Here is a 15,775-nt window from a genome sequence, read left to right as displayed (position 1 = left end):
CCTGTTGGTACAATTAGGACTATAAAACTGAAACTTGTTAAAGGCAGCCATGCCTTTCATTAGCTTTATGATAAGAAGGTGCACAGAAGTTAAATAATGCCTCTCTTATCTCACTTCACTTTGCAGACTTCACAGGGTCAACTTAGGAGCATATCATGCAGAACGTGCTGGCACTGTTTCCCAAGTGTTCACTGAGCCAAGAGCAGGTACATAGTCATGGGGCAGATACAGTACGTTGCCTGTGTGCAGAAATAGGAGCCTCTAGTTTTACACACCGCCACCAGAGCTCAGGGACGGGGCTGGGCTAGAGAAGAGGCCAATCTCCAGAGAGGAAGTGTTGTGTTACCGGGGAAGTACACAAACCCAAATCCCAGTCTTGGCTTCTTGGAAGCAGCATATTGCCAGCTGAGGTGGGCCTGCAGGGAGGACTGCAGAAATGTTCTGCACACGGAAAGGTATGTGGAAAGGCTTGCCAAGGCGCTTTGGGAACTTATGGTAAGCAGATTTGAAGGAGTTCAGTTTTTTGTTATATGTTTCAAGTCTAGGTGAGCTGGCTGAACCTGACAATGCAATTAGAAGTGCTGTAGCCATTGCCTAGAGAAAGGGAATGCTTGGTGAGGAGGCCAGGGCAGAGGAAATCCTATCAAAATACTAAACCTAAACTGAATATGCATTGTAAAAAAGACTGTGTGTGTGTGTGTGTGTGTGTGTGTGTGTGTGTGTGGTTTCCTGATTTTTTTTTTTTTTTGTAAGAGCTGATGCTGTTTGTGATTCTGTGAGGACATGCTCCAAAAAACAGATTCAAGCCATGATTTTGGTCTGTTTCGTCTTCAGTGGCATTTGTAAAAGTTAAGGACTACAATGTCCGTATCTCCTTATCTAAAAGCCACACAGACTCTGACAATGACAGTGATCTAGCCTTGAGCTCATTCTTTCATTAACTCTGTATTCTGGGTGTCAGAGACTTGTGATTCATTTCATTAACCATCTCCTGACCAGCTGTTTAAAATTTTTGGCTTGAATTTTTTTCCTTTAGTGTTTTATTTATGACTTTAAGCCCTGTAACCTTCAAAGAAATAGGAGATTTGGGAGTTTTATTTCTTCTTCCTTTGCTATGTTTTAAACTTTTGATCAAACAAACTAAAATAACATTATCATTGATGAAATGACCTGTACTTTTAAGTGGCAAGAATAAAGATATAAAAAGAAGTAAGACATGTAAGTACCCCCTTTGATAGTTAATGGCATGCAGCAGATGGAATTCATTATTGACTTTTAAAATGAAATTGTTCTACATTATGATTTATTTATAGTTTTGCTTTTCTGAAGAGGTAATTACCATTAACTAGTTCAGTTTTTCCTCAATCATGAACAACTGTGTGTCAACATCAGAATATATAAGATACTTTGCCACTTAGTCGTAAGATTTAATGATGCTAAAGGCTGTTAGTTCTCTCAAATTAGTAATGAATCGGTGGGCATCATGAACAGCTAAAAGGTTGTGTATTTCTTCTTTTTATTTGGGTAATTAAAAATACAATTATTTCACATCATAGGACAATTTATGTAATTCACACTGCAGAAAACAGAATGTATTTAATTACAAATAAACAATTGAATTTTATTTTTCTAACTCATCACACAGATACGATGATAACCCTAATACATGCAGAATCCTCAGGAAAAATATTTAGACAATTGCTTTCAGGCTAAAAACCTATAATTTTAATCACAGATTTTAAGCTTTTAAGTCACTGGGGAGGCTAATCATCACACTCAAAGCAAGGCTGAATTTCTAAGCAGTACCAAATAAATTAAATCAATTACACTTAGTACAGATCTTAATGGTAATCAAATTATGGCCAGTTTTAAAAGTACACAAAAATGGGAAAATTTAGATATGACTCTATGGATGCTACCAAAAAATGTGAAACTCCTTTTCAAAGCTGGTGTATCATTCATTTGATGTGTGAACTAGAAGTTACATTTCCTGGGATAGGAAGACCTGCGATGAACAGGATTCAGACCACATTTAAATTTCATCGAAGGTCCTCAGTCAGCTAAACCCTTTCTGCCCATCTCTCTGTCACTCCAGCCTGCACCTGCCCCCTTTCCCAGTGGTCCCCTTCTCAGCATTCCCCCTAACCGCAAGCCTTATGTCTCCTGGCAGCTCCGTACACAGGCATCTTTTCCCACAAGTGAGTCTGCTCTCCTCCCCACTTGTCATCACTCTGAAACTGAAGGATGGCAATTAATATTTCATATGTATAGCACTTAAGCATCTGCATCTCCATTATGCATTATGTTTCTTTTATCTATATCTATCTATAGTCACTTAAAGGCCTATTGATTGTCAGATAAAATTGTATTATGACTGATTTTGAGAATTTTTATGCTCCCCTATAATCACTACCACTGCATTTCCTTAAGTCTAGGATAGCGCTTCTAAGGCTTGCATTATTATCTTTTACTATTAAATATTATTTTACAGTGGTGGGTAGCAAACATGACATGCATTCTACTGAGCTGAACTCTAAGACCTACCACTACCTACCTTTAGAAAAAAATCTTTCCTTCTTGGGTTTCATCACACAATCTGTGGCAGCTTTGGTTTGATGAATATATCAGTAAATGTATGTGTGTGTGTGTGTGTGTGTGTGTGTGTGTGTGTGTGTGCGCGCGCGCGCGCGCCTGTCTTTTGCTTGTATAATATGCTAAAGTCTGTGTACTTCATATTCAGATTTTGTAAGCACATTGTTTTTCCTCACGTGGCTGACTCATAGCCTGTTTTGTCTCTCTTTAATGCTCTGCTCCTCCCTGGCATGTTTGCATGGTGATTCTACCTTTCCCTTGTGCAAATATCTTAAGGGAAGCCTAGAAAACACTCAGAGAATATTATTAATAATTTAATTGCCAACATTCAGCCATAATGAAATAGAAAGGGACCATGACTTTGATGACTAAGGCTGGCATTAGAATTCTGCTTCTTTAGACAGTGTATATTAAGCTATAATTAAATAGTGTTAATTTTCACACTCTAATATAAAGAACTGAAACAGTATTGTTTCTTCATCACCATAAAAAAGTACTAAAAATGGTGACCAGGAATGTGACTCATTTGCCTAACATGGGCAAGGCTCTGAGTTTGATCTCCAGCATATCAAAAACAAACTTGAAAACAGATCTGACTGGTGTTCAGACTGTGGGAGGGCTCAGGTATAAGATACTTGCTACACAAGGCTAACCACCTGAGTTCAAGGAGAGTAGCATCTCAATAAAGACGTCCTTGGAACTCCAAGTGCACACATGCGCTTGTATTCCTAAGCTTATCGTACACACATGCAAACCAATAATAACTGATAAATAAAAATATTGAAAATGAAATATATGTGTGATGGAATGTATTTAAAACCACCAAGTACTGTTAAAATATAAATTTTATAGATTAAAGAAGAAATTTTAAGGATCAACATTAAACTATTGCTGGGTTCATATGTTAAAAAAAGTTAGCAAGAGGAAAGAAGAAATTGTATAATAATTAAAATCTAATAAGGATACATTCAGCCTCTTTAATTATCATTGCTAATAATGGTATGATCCATAAACTATTTGAAATAAGCTGAGAACTTTGAAGTGTATCTTCCCAGACCTCCTGCACATTCTTTCTATTCTGAATCTCAGTGGTGAGCATACAGCAGCCTCTGAGAAGTCTGTCCTTTCTTGAGTTAGCAAACCACAGCCCACAGCACCTCCTGTGGATTAAAAATAAAAGATGTAGATTCTCCAATTCCTTTCCTATCTTTGTTCCTTCTGTTTAAGAAAGAACATAAGTGCTTTTACCAGCGGGTTTTCCATCACTGAAACTCCCAGACCAAGGTGTCCCCTCCCCTGATAGTGTATCAACATGGGTCTTGTCCTGGTTACTCAACTTTTAGGTGTCTTTGTGACAATTTTGTTAACCCGTCACTTCCAAGGGAAAACACAGAGGAAGAAGGAGGTGACAGTTAGTGCTCTTTGTGTGCTTCTTTGTGTCGCTTGGTCAAAGAAACCCAACTTTATTAACTGTTCAGTCCCCTGCATCCACAGCGATGTTAAATGTAATAGCATGAACATACATTTTAACAAAGCCTTCCCCCCAACAGAAAGAGTTATAGGTATAAGATAATGCCAACTGAGTAAAATATACAACCCATAATAGTTTTGCGAGGTCCCTTCTCTGTCATGCTATCTTGTCATTCATGGAGGGGCAATGATACAAGATGTAATGACCTAAATGGAGTTAGTCACAAAACTTCATATCCATTTCCTGAAATTTTAACATTTCATCTTACAACTGTCTACTGAAAAATGAATCTCAGAAAAGACATTGGTATGTACAGCTGCCTAGAAACCAAATTCGTAGGTCCTTAAAACAAAATAAAAAACCCAAAATAACCTTGTTAGGATATTTGTGTGAATGTGTGTATTCTATAATATTTACTTTTTGTTATACTGGATTTCACAGTTTCAAAATCACAAAATATGACTAAAACAAATATTAGTATTGTATTTTTAAAACAGAGTACTTCAGTCGTATTTAAGATAGTACTGCTGAATATGAATGTTTTTGCTATAGTGACTATAAAACACAAGATTTGTTTGGATTTTGTTTATTTTGGGCTGATTTTTTTTTTTAAAGTGAGGGCATAGGATGAAGCAGAGGATAGCCTCATGCTTGCTATGTGGTTGAGACTGGCCTTGAACACCTGATCATCCTGCTTCCATCTCCAAATTCTGGAATTACAGGCCTGTGCCACTACTGACTATTTTGTAAAGATGTAAACATTTGCTGGGCATGTTGTAAGATTGAGAACAGAAAGTGCTCTGTTAAGGCATGTGTAGGCGGAGATGGGAATGGAAGGAGGGCATTCGTAGTCACTACTTGGAAAGAGTATTTTCTCCTAACAGGTTTCTGCCAGTCAAAAACTTTTCAGTGTCTTGTTTAACTGCTTCACTCCATCCTCACATTTCTTTTGTCTTGAGGTCTTTCGATTCTCATTTAGGCCATGACTTGTCATCCAAGGAACCATAAATCATACAGAAACCATGTCTTGCTATGACTAAAATGGGTTCTGAGTTCAAACACAAAGAGGAATATTTTATATATTTTGGCTATCTTTCCCTGAGTTTCGGTCTTTGGTACTATTGCTTCAAGGGTAAAAGATGTTAGTGACCATTTGTTTCCTTTGAAGTCGATGGCTGGACATAAACTTCTCAGTCTAGATCACTGTGTCCTTCACGATGGTGGCAAGCCTCAGAGCAACGGAGGAAAAGAGGAAGATGCTTTTCCACTGATGGTGATAAAATCACATGCAAGTCACAGGTTCTAGTTAACTACATTGCCCAGCCCGCCCCCCTCCCCACCCCCCGGAGTTCTTCCACATGCTTGCACTGTGGTTAGATGGAAAACTCTGGTGTCATCTGCCTTATACAGACCTGTCATACACAACAAAGCTTTGTCACCATCACATGTAAAATGTTATTTTTAAATAAGGTATAAGACTTTTTGACATAATATACATAAAGTAATATGCACTATGGTAAAAAAAAAAAGCAGTGAACACAATGGGAAAATCTATGAAAACATTTATTTAATTACCATGTCTGTAATAAGAAGGAGATAGGACTATATACTTGGGAACACCAAGTTTGGAATCTGCGGAGAGAGGCAATCACTGGGAATTAAAGGACTCACTGAAGAAGTCATTCTTGAAGAAAAGCAAAGAATGCCAAAGACATGTTTTCTCCCTTAGAACTCTACATCCCTACTGAATAGAACCAGTTAGCAGAGATTTTTAAATTTTGTTTCAAATGTTTTGGTTTGACATTCCTGGCAAATCAGTTATTGGAAGGACTACTGAATTTAACTTGTGGTAGAATATCAGTTACTCAAATGCACCATATAGACCATTTTGAAGACCAAGTCTCCCAAAATAACTCAACCTCTTCTTCACAGGATTCAGACTACAGGGTACTAGCAAGAACAATAAATCCTATCTTCTACATTTTTGTTTTTGCTGAAGTATTAGGCAAACTTTGCTAAAGTATTTAGCTTTCAACACTTAACAGTATGGAAGGTCATTTATACTGAGCCTCTTAGGTATGAATTGCATCCTGGGTGCATTTCCTGGCATTGCTTCACTTCTTTGGAAAATCAGGTTTTCAGTTGATCATTTTTCCCATCACTCCAAGTCACTCTAGACTTCCCCCCACTGTCACCCAAAGCCTAAGTGTCAGTGGCAGACTGCTGCACCTCAGGTCCTTGTCAAGAGAGCTTAGTGGTGGTCTTTGTATCAACAAGCAAGTAAAAAGATAATAAAATGTTTAGATAAGAAGAAAATAGTACAGTAATGTGATTACCTGAGGCAGTAGGTGGGGAGTGGTGTAATTAGTTTGGATAATGATGGGGCATCTCTGAGAAGAGGTATCATTAGAGCTGGAGCTCATAATACAAAGGGGGCAACATGAAAGGATCTCAGGAAGAGCAAAGCTGGTGTTGAGGAAGGCCTTGGGGTGGAAGTGAATTCGCCTTTTTTTTTTTTTTAAACAAATGGAAGTGTCTTAGTTAGCATTTCAACTGCTATGAAGAAATACCATGACCATGACAACTCTTATAACAGAAAACGTGTAATTGGGGCTAGCTTACACTTCAGAGGGTTAGTCCATTGTTATCCTGGCAGGAAGCATGGCTGCATGCAGGCAGACATGGTGCTAGAGGGATAACTTAGAGTTCTCTATCTGGATGGGCAAGCAGCAGAAAGAGAGAGAGAGAGCCACTGGGCCTGGCTGGAGCTTCTAAAACCTCAATGCCCACCCCCAGGGACACACACACTTCCTCCATAAGACCACACCTACTCTAACAAGGCAATAGCTCCTAGTCCTTTCAAATAATGTCACCCCCTATGAACCTCTAGGGCCATTTTCATCCAAACCAGCACAGGAAGGAAGAAAAGTCTGACTAATGGAAGAGTACAGAATCACACCGTGAGTGTTAACTGGTAGAACACTCAGAACTGACCCTCACCTATGCCCACAAGCATCAAATTTCCCATTAGATGTGTCCTTATCGAAGATTATTTATCATGGAAGACAAGAATTTGCTGTATGCTGCATGATTAACAGCACCAGCTATAAATATCTATTATCATTTTACTTAAAGTTTCGTGAAATTCTTGAGATGTGCACCAGGCTACAAAGACTTCATTTTTGAGGATCATACATAAACAAAGGCCCACTTCTGAAGGTCTCAAAGGTGAAGTCATCTTATAGATGTACAAACAAACTCTGGCTCTCCATGCATACTCTAAATTGTTGAAAAGTTGAAGCCTTCCTTTTAGCCAGATTTGAAATGTGCTTATGGCTTTAATATTGAAGGGCTTAACATAGTTCAAAAAAGAAAATAAGAACTGCTACAATGAGTGAAATACCAAATAATCTCAGAGCTATACAGGCATGCCACATGTTCTTCCTTTATATTTTAATTGCTACAAATGAGCCATTTTATTACCGACTGTCTCAACCAAAAACTTTTAACTAAAAACCCTTTGTGTAATGATGGGGGTGGGGTGTAGGCTCCTGTGCATGTCTAGAGGCCAGAGGAGGATCCAGATATCCTGGTCTATCACTCTGCACCCTACTCTGCTGAGACAGGTTCTCTCCATCAGCCTGGAGCTAGGCTGGTTTCCAGTGAGCCCCATTTCCTGTCTCAACACCGATGGGACTGGGGATACAGGCACATGCATGGCCACATCCCAGCATTGGATCTGAGTGCTAGGTACAAACTCAGCTTCTCATCCTTGAGAAATAAACACTCTTGCCCACTAAGCCAGCTCCAGCTCTGAAAAAACTCCTTTTGTAGATTAAGAAAGCAAGATATGTTTGAAATTCATTTCCAAAATCTAGGCTCACCCAATGCTTTTTATTGGTTTCATCAACCGTTGTCTAACATAACTTTGATTGGAATTTGTGGCTTTTCTACTTCAGTCCTTCCCATATGTTTGGGTAGATGGACTTCCATTGTTGCCTCTTACTTCTTTGCATGCTTACTTACCACTTACTTTACCTGGCCGCCAATTAAATCTTCGTTGTGAATGTCTTTTAAAGTAGCTCATTTTCTTGTTGTGTTTCAAGTACACATTTACTAAACTCAAGATAAACATGTAAGGATTTTATTCTAATTTCTTTTCTACTGTTCTGCTGAGACACACACTTTTAAAAGAAATCTGTCAAACTGGACTACTATTTTAGCATTATAGATCCTTGTAATCATTTATTCTTCAAACTGCTATTATAAGATCTTAAACATGGAGACAGCTCTTGTAGGTTTTATTCACTAGTGTTGGGAAGCAATTTTTCTAACACATTAGATAAAGTTAGTGCTTCACGATTTAAAAAAAAATCATGTTCAGTATATTTACAGTGGATGTACATGCACAGCACAAAGTAGACTTAGTTGTATGTGTACAGCACAAAATAAATGTAATTGCACATGCACAGCACAGAGTACACTTAGATGGACATGCACAGCACAAACTATACGTAGCTGTCACATAAACAACATGAATCAAGAGAAAAAGATCATGTTCTTTTCACCAAAACTGGGTCAAAAGCATTCCGGGAAGGAGGAGAGTTTGGGATTGAAATGTGAACATTTCAAAGGACAACTTAGTTTCTCCTGTGCTGTCTCTGTAGGTCCTGCTGGGTTAGCAGAAGGAAATAGTCCTTCCACACAATTTAGCTTCTTCAACATCTTTAAGCTTCTCAGTTTTCTTTGCCCTTCAGACTCCATATCTTTTTTTTTTGGGGGGGGGGGGTTTCGAGACAGGGTTTCTCTGTGTAGCTTTGCGCCTTTTTCCTGGAACTCACTTGGTAGCACAGGCTGGCCTCAAACTCACAGAGGTCCACCTGGCTCTGCCTCCCAAGTGCTGGGATTAAAGGCATGTGTCACCACCGCCCGGCAAGACTCCATATCTTACGTTGATTCTCTCCACAAAGCAGCTGCAAGGGACTGCAAAAGCTCTAGGCTGAGGCGGTAAGAAAAGCCTGCATTGTTGGGGTAAATGAGAACCTGTGTTGTGTGCATAAACCTCTGGGACAGGTGTTTGATTGACTATTCGTGAATCACTGTGGTATCACCAGTGTGAAAAGATGGCAAAAGTAATCATGTTAACAGACTACCCAAACACTTATTTCTGTTGCTTTCCTGCAGCCAAGAAACATCCTACTGATATTTAGCGCCTCTGTTTTCATTACGGAGCTTAGCTTACTTACTTTTTGATTTCTAAGAGACAGTTCAGACCTCTTGTCTATGAGTAATATTAAAAACCAATTCAAACGGACCATTGCAGGTAAGGCTTATGGTTAACAGAATTATGCATTTGGGATGTGAGTCCTATCTTAGTTTCATTTCTGTTGTTGCAATAAGACACTATGACCAAGGGAACTCATAAAAGGAAATGTTTAATTTGGGGCTTACAGTTCAAGAGGATTAGAGTTCGGGACCATCATGGGAGGGAGCATGGGGACAGGCAGGCAGGCATGGCACTGGAGCTGTTAGCTGAAGGCTTACATCTTGATCCACAAGCATGAGGCAGAGAAAGCTAAATAGGAATGGCCTGAGCTTTTGAAATTTCAAAGCCCACCTCCAGTGACCTCTCATCCAACAAGCCTATACGTCCTAATCCTTTCCAAACAGTTCCACCAACTAGGAACCAAGAATTCCAGCATATGAGCTTATGGCAGTCATTCTCCTAATCCTTCCTAAACAGTTCTACCGACCAGGGACCAAGGATTCCAGCATATGAGCCTATGGCAGTCATTCTTCTAATCCTCCCCAACCAGGGACCAAGTATTTAAAACATATGAGCCCTAGGTAGGCATTCTCACTCAAACTACCAGAAGCCCTAATGTGTTTTCTGTAACAGGACGGTTATTGGGAAAAGTGGATGTTTACAAGGCAAAGGGTTCTCCAGACACCTTTAAAAAGTGTATAGCATTCCACTTAAGAATCTCCCATGCTTGTTCTTACATAAATTGGCTTTATATAGTACTTCTAAGTACTATATACTATAGTATATATACTATATACTATATTAGTACTTCTAAGTACTAATACTTCCTCCTTTCCCCCTGCCCACTGATCCATTGTACACATACCTCAGTAGTTTTTCTCTTTCAAAAATCCTTCGAATCCTCCCACTACCCTGGTTCACATAGTCTGCACTCTTTATCATGGCTCCCCCAGCTTTCCACCTTTGGTGATCTGTCTTCCTAAGTATCTCTTGTGCTCTCCATTCTCTACTCACTGAGCTACTGTCAAAAAGCCTGTCCATTGTGTTGCTGTAAGGGATCAGGTAGAAAGTGATAAAGAATAAGTCACATCATCACATCATCACTGTCATCTTCTTTTCAGAAGTTACCTTTTCCTGGGTGCCAAGGTCTAGTCTGATTGCTTCTATGTATTCTTTATTAATACCCCACACCCCATGAAATGCAAATGTTTTTATAAACTCTGTTTTACAAGTAAAATTATTATAAAAAACAGATTTGAAAAGGCTGGGCAACTCCCCAAGGTCACACCTATAGATAGAAACAGTCTTGTAATTTTATCTCTCCAACTCTGAAGTTGATGGGTTTATAGATCTTCCTGCTCTCTGGCACCCTGCCTTGTGTACAATTCCACTTATTAAATATTCATTTTTAAAACCACATTACTATAAAACTTAGAGTGTTTAGAAAAACTTCTTTTCTTCCTCCCTTTGTCCCCCAAGGGTAGGTGACCCACCACTGCACTGGCTCTCTGTAGATGCCCAGTCTTCTTCTGCTAGCTCCTGCCATCCTCAACTTCACCATGCTGCAGTGTGCTCATGAGTTTATGTCTTTATCTTCGCTGATCTGTGGGCAGTTCTGTGGGCACAGATGCTTATCTCCACTGCCTTTGCATCCTCAGAGCTAAGCACCAGGCGCAGCACCCAGCAAGTGCGGAACAGTTGTGGGGCGAGGCAGCTTTAATTATGTCTCAAAGTATGTAGCACTCCTTTAGTAATGAATTCCTGCTTCTGTATCATGTGGAGCTTCAGTAACATGTCAGCTGACACTCAGCTAGATTGTTGGGAAAGTGCACAGCCAGACTTAAAAAGTGAATGGGCTATCAAAGAACTATCAAAGTTGCCTTCTGGCGTGATTCCTCTTTCCTCTCCAGCAAATGAAGGGATTCTTTTACCCCGCCCCCAGAGAGAAAAGGTGGAGGAAGAGAAGTATTACTCTAAAACAATAAAGTAAAATAAAAACTTTTTTTAAAAAGTAGCAGTCATACCTTTTACTCCCTACTAATATTTATTTTTGTCTGTTTTGCTTATCTATTGTTCCTTGATGTAACATTTTACAAACATACCAACACTCACAGAATTTCTGGGAGGCTAGAGGATGCACAAACAGTCCTAAATTTTATCATCTTAAAACAGGAGAGAAATCAACTGATAAGCACAAGGCAAGTCTGTGAGTCAGCAAGACTGTAGGAACGGAGCTTTGCTCTTCTGTCTTCTAGTCCAGGGTCCTACTCATCCAGCTGCTGCACTGTTCCCTGGACAGTTTGTGGTTCAACTGGCAAAGGAAACAGTTATTGTCAGAGCCCTTAGTATATTTTTCATGTTTAATAACATTTTAAAAACTCAGAAGCATGTTTGCCTTTAATTACTATTATATATTGTTATGTCAAATAGCACAGATAATTTTTTATAATCTATATCATCCCTTAAAGAGCTTACATATTTCAAAATACTTTATTAATTGTAAGGCACATGAATTTTCACTGTTTGTCATAATTCCACTGAGAAGGAATGCAAACTTTTGTTTTGTTTTGGTTTGGTTTGGTTTTTCGAGACAGAGTTTCTCTGTATAGCTTTGGAGCCTGTCTTGGAACTTACTTTTTAGACTAGGTTGGCCTTGAACTCACAGAGATCCACCTGCCTCTGCCTCCAGAGTGTTGGGATTAAAGGCATATGCTACCGCTGCCCGGCTGCAAACATTTCTTGGTAAAATGATTTAAAGAGGACAAAACCCTTGAGTAGTAGAATCTCCCATTCATTCTTGGGTGGTATTCAGTAAGTGCAAGGTCTGATATAACTCTGGATAGTCACAGTGTGAAATGAAATAATAGTCAATATGACTGATATACAGGATGGTATTTCTATAAATAGCAGTCTTATTCTTAAAAGAACTTCCTGCATCTGTCTAGGAATTTATAGACGAGCCTAAAAGTCTCATTCTATTGTCTTGTCTCCTGTTTCTGTGAGAAGGAAGTTGCTTTAAAGAGGTAAACTTCATGAATAGTTGAGGCATCAATTCCTTGGATGTCATTACTCCATCTACAATGTTGGGAACATGTTACTTTCCTTGGCCACAAGGTTATTGCGAAGATTAATGACATGTGGAAATGGGGTAACTGGTAGAGTCATGGAACTAAAGAAACTTCCCCATTGTGAAATCTAACCCCCCATCCTTCGATCTCACTTCCATCTAAGAAAACAGTCAGAGAAACGGAAGCTTCTATGCTTGCAAGCCTCTAAGCTAAGTCTTGCTTGAGTTGGTCCCGCTATTATTCTGTTTGGGGGATGTATTATGCTGTTGTTTTATATTGGGTAGTTGGGGACATGTGTGTTTTTACCCTTGAGAGGCACAAGATCAATATGCACTTGTGTAGAATAAAGGGAACATTAGATAATGCAGAAGAGGAAGCAACTTGATGGCAGATGAGAAAAAAGGAAGTATAGGGAGACATATTTACTATTAACTAGAACTTTTCGTTTGCTAGACCTCTCACTGTTAAATCTCCACTATAAATATTTAAGTGTATAGAATTAGCAATACACATTCTTTATTTTTAACATGCTTCTAATTCTAGGCCTCTTATTTAAGTCCAGGCAGCTCTTACTCATGAGCATCAAAGCTTGCTTTACGTTGTGCTGCTACCTGCAATAGTGGGATACAGAGCTGGAAGTGGGGAAGCTCACAGAGCTGCTTGGGGTGGGAGGAAAGAAGTTACTTGGAGTGGAGAAAACTAGACTGTTGAAGATTAATTAAATAGGTCCAATACTGGCTCAGCGAAGAAGGATCAGGAAGAGCAGGGTATAAGTGGCGAGAGGTGAGGGGTGGCATGGAGCCCAGAGATGCTTGAAGGTTACCAGTGGAAGACCTGAAGGAGTTCTGTGTGCTTTGGAAGCTACTGAAACTTTCTGGCATTTTAGTTTTTTCCTTGATTTATCCACATCTGCATAAATAGAACATATCTATTCTTATAAATAGAAACTTGTAACTACATAGCTACAAATATACAATTGCAGCCTTTGGTTTTCTAAAAAAAATGTCACAACTTTTTAATTAATTCATAGTAACAGTACAAAGTGTTAAAGCTTCATTATGATAGTTCTATATATTGATCAACTCTGATCATATTTACCACCACTAATGCTACCATGCCTCCCCCTCCTTCTTTCCCCATTTTATATCTCCAGTAGTCCGTCTTTAACCTTCCTGTCTTCTACTTCCTAAATCCCACATGACAGCGAACATCGCATACATGTTTTTTGTGTGTGGGTGTGCGGGGTGCTTCTTCTGCATAGCACAGTGATCTCTCATTCTATCCATTTTTCTGCAAATGATATAATTTAGTTCTCCTTTGTGGTTGGATGAAAGTCTGTTGTATATGTATGCCACGTTGTTTCTTCATTCATCAACAGCGATGTCCATCGAGGCTGGAGCCATGGCTTCTTGTTTACATCCGTGCAGTGGTAAACTTGGATGTGAAGGTTGTCCTTAAGAAGTTAGCTTTGATTCTTTGGGGTATATACCATTTATTGGAGTCACTGGATCACAGGGTAGTTCTATTTTTAATTTTTGAGGAACCTCTATACTGATCACCATTGTGGCAAAAATAAATGGGCACTCACAACAGTACATTGACAACAGTTCCTTTTTCTCCTGCATCCTCACAGTACTTCTTCACATTTCCCTGTAGTGACTGTTGCTAGCTTCATGTGAGGATGATAGTCAACTTCACTAAGTGCAGACGAATGGAACTGCAATTTGCAAAACAAACCAAAGTCTTCAGAAATACTCTCCCTTAAACTGTTCGTGAGTTGTATTTTTCATTTATTAGTTAGTGGTTTTAATCAAAAATGTATCAGAATATATTTGTGGTTTGAACTTTTAAGTAGATATAATTGAATTATGAGAATTAAAATACTATCATTGTGAGCTTAGTTTTGGCCCTTATAGAGAACATTTAATGTGTTCTCATTGCATTGTTAGGACTTGTCATTTAACTCACTCAACCAGTATTGAATAGCTACTGTTTTTCTGTAATGAGCTGAATTGGGTCATTAAAGATACTAATCAGTCTACTAGGAAATGTTATGTCTAATAAGACTGCATAAACATTTAGTGATTTGCAACACAAACATACACAGGAAATATAGTGTTAATATGGTCATTTAATTGCTAACTGGAAAAAAAAACCCATCAATGAAGCTCTGGGACAGTCTTCTCAGGAAACTGCCAAGTCTAATGTTTATTATGGTGTGCTGTGTCCTGCTACAGCCTTGTTAGGATGCAATGCCAACAATGTGCTAAATCCTTAGTATGGAAATGAAAATAAATTCAAAGTCTCTGGGAAATTTTTAGTTTATATCCTAGAAAAGATTATTGATATTCGTTGAGAAAATAGTATTGATATAGTCTGCAAACCAAATCACAGGCTAGAAAAAATAGCTTTCTTAGAAAATCTAGAATGAAAAGAGACACAACACTCATCCAGCTAGACATACCCTTCAGATTTTAGTAAAAGGGTTTGGAGAGATAAAATAGTGAGTTCTGAAGTTAGGTTAGAACAGACTCTACTCTCCATGTCATGTAGGTTTATCTTCGCAATCTCATATATTACTTCAGTAATTAATTATTAAAATACTTTCTGATTTTTTCAAATGGCTGAATTTTGGAAAACTAATTTGGCCTAAGAACAGAATACGGTTTTTAAAATATTTTGTTTCTGAGTAATTATGTTCCATCTAGTTCCTTCTATGTTTGACTTTTATCAATAATTTCAGGCTAAATGCATCCAAATGTCTGAAAATAAAACAAGTTGTCAAAAAATACTCTTATCTAAATTTAGACATGCTTCCTTTGTTGGCTAGTGCTTATTTATATTAATCTTGATTTTGGCCTCACTGCAATATATGAATGGAAGGGCCAGCAGGTGGTTAGAGAGATGGACAGATGAAGAAAAAAGTGAAACATTATATATGCTGCTCATTTTTTAATTTAAAATTTTGTGTCCTTTAGTCACTGTAATAATGAAGTCTGCCTACAATCTCATTGTCTTTTATGCACGTCATATGCAGATACTGTACTCCACAGAACACACAGAAATAAAACTTAAAGGACTTTGATGATGTTAGTGACACTGTTCTATTCTGTGGCTATGTGCAAGTCTCCCAAGTAACTCTTCAAGAGTGTCAACATCTCCCATCAACTGTTTTCCTTTTGTCTCAGTATTCTTCGTTAATTCTAATGTCTTATGTTACTCTCCATATCATACCAAGAAAGTAAATCTATAAAACTAATATATTCACAGATAAGAAATATCTGAAAACAATCAAATTCAAAGGAACAAAGAGTGAAGCAATGTTGGGCTCATTGCCTAATTTGTTTCTGGGCCATGGAGGCTGACTCTTAAGTTATT

General features: G+C 38.5%; 1 protein-coding gene across 8 annotated transcripts in view; it reads left to right on the top strand.

Annotated features, from left to right (window-relative positions):
- Oxr1 (oxidation resistance 1) overlaps nt 1-15,775 on the top strand; it is a 414,716-nt gene that overhangs the window by 306,744 nt on the left and 92,197 nt on the right. The window contains exon 1 of one of the 8 annotated variants that reach the window (XM_015997420.3): nt 190-455. The exons of the other annotated variants lie outside the window; for them this stretch is intronic. Coding sequence (XP_015852906.1) covers nt 437-455 — 19 coding nt within the window. The 5' untranslated portion in view covers nt 190-436. Of the gene's footprint in view, nt 1-189; nt 456-15,775 lie in introns of those variants that run through there. 8 annotated transcript variants of the gene reach the window in all.

Source organism: Peromyscus maniculatus, chromosome 20 (assembly GCF_049852395.1).
Source record: "Peromyscus maniculatus bairdii isolate BWxNUB_F1_BW_parent chromosome 20, HU_Pman_BW_mat_3.1, whole genome shotgun sequence".
NCBI classification, from domain to species: domain Eukaryota; kingdom Metazoa; phylum Chordata; class Mammalia; order Rodentia; family Cricetidae; genus Peromyscus; species Peromyscus maniculatus.
This window is presented reverse-complemented; position numbering and strand designations above follow the sequence as displayed.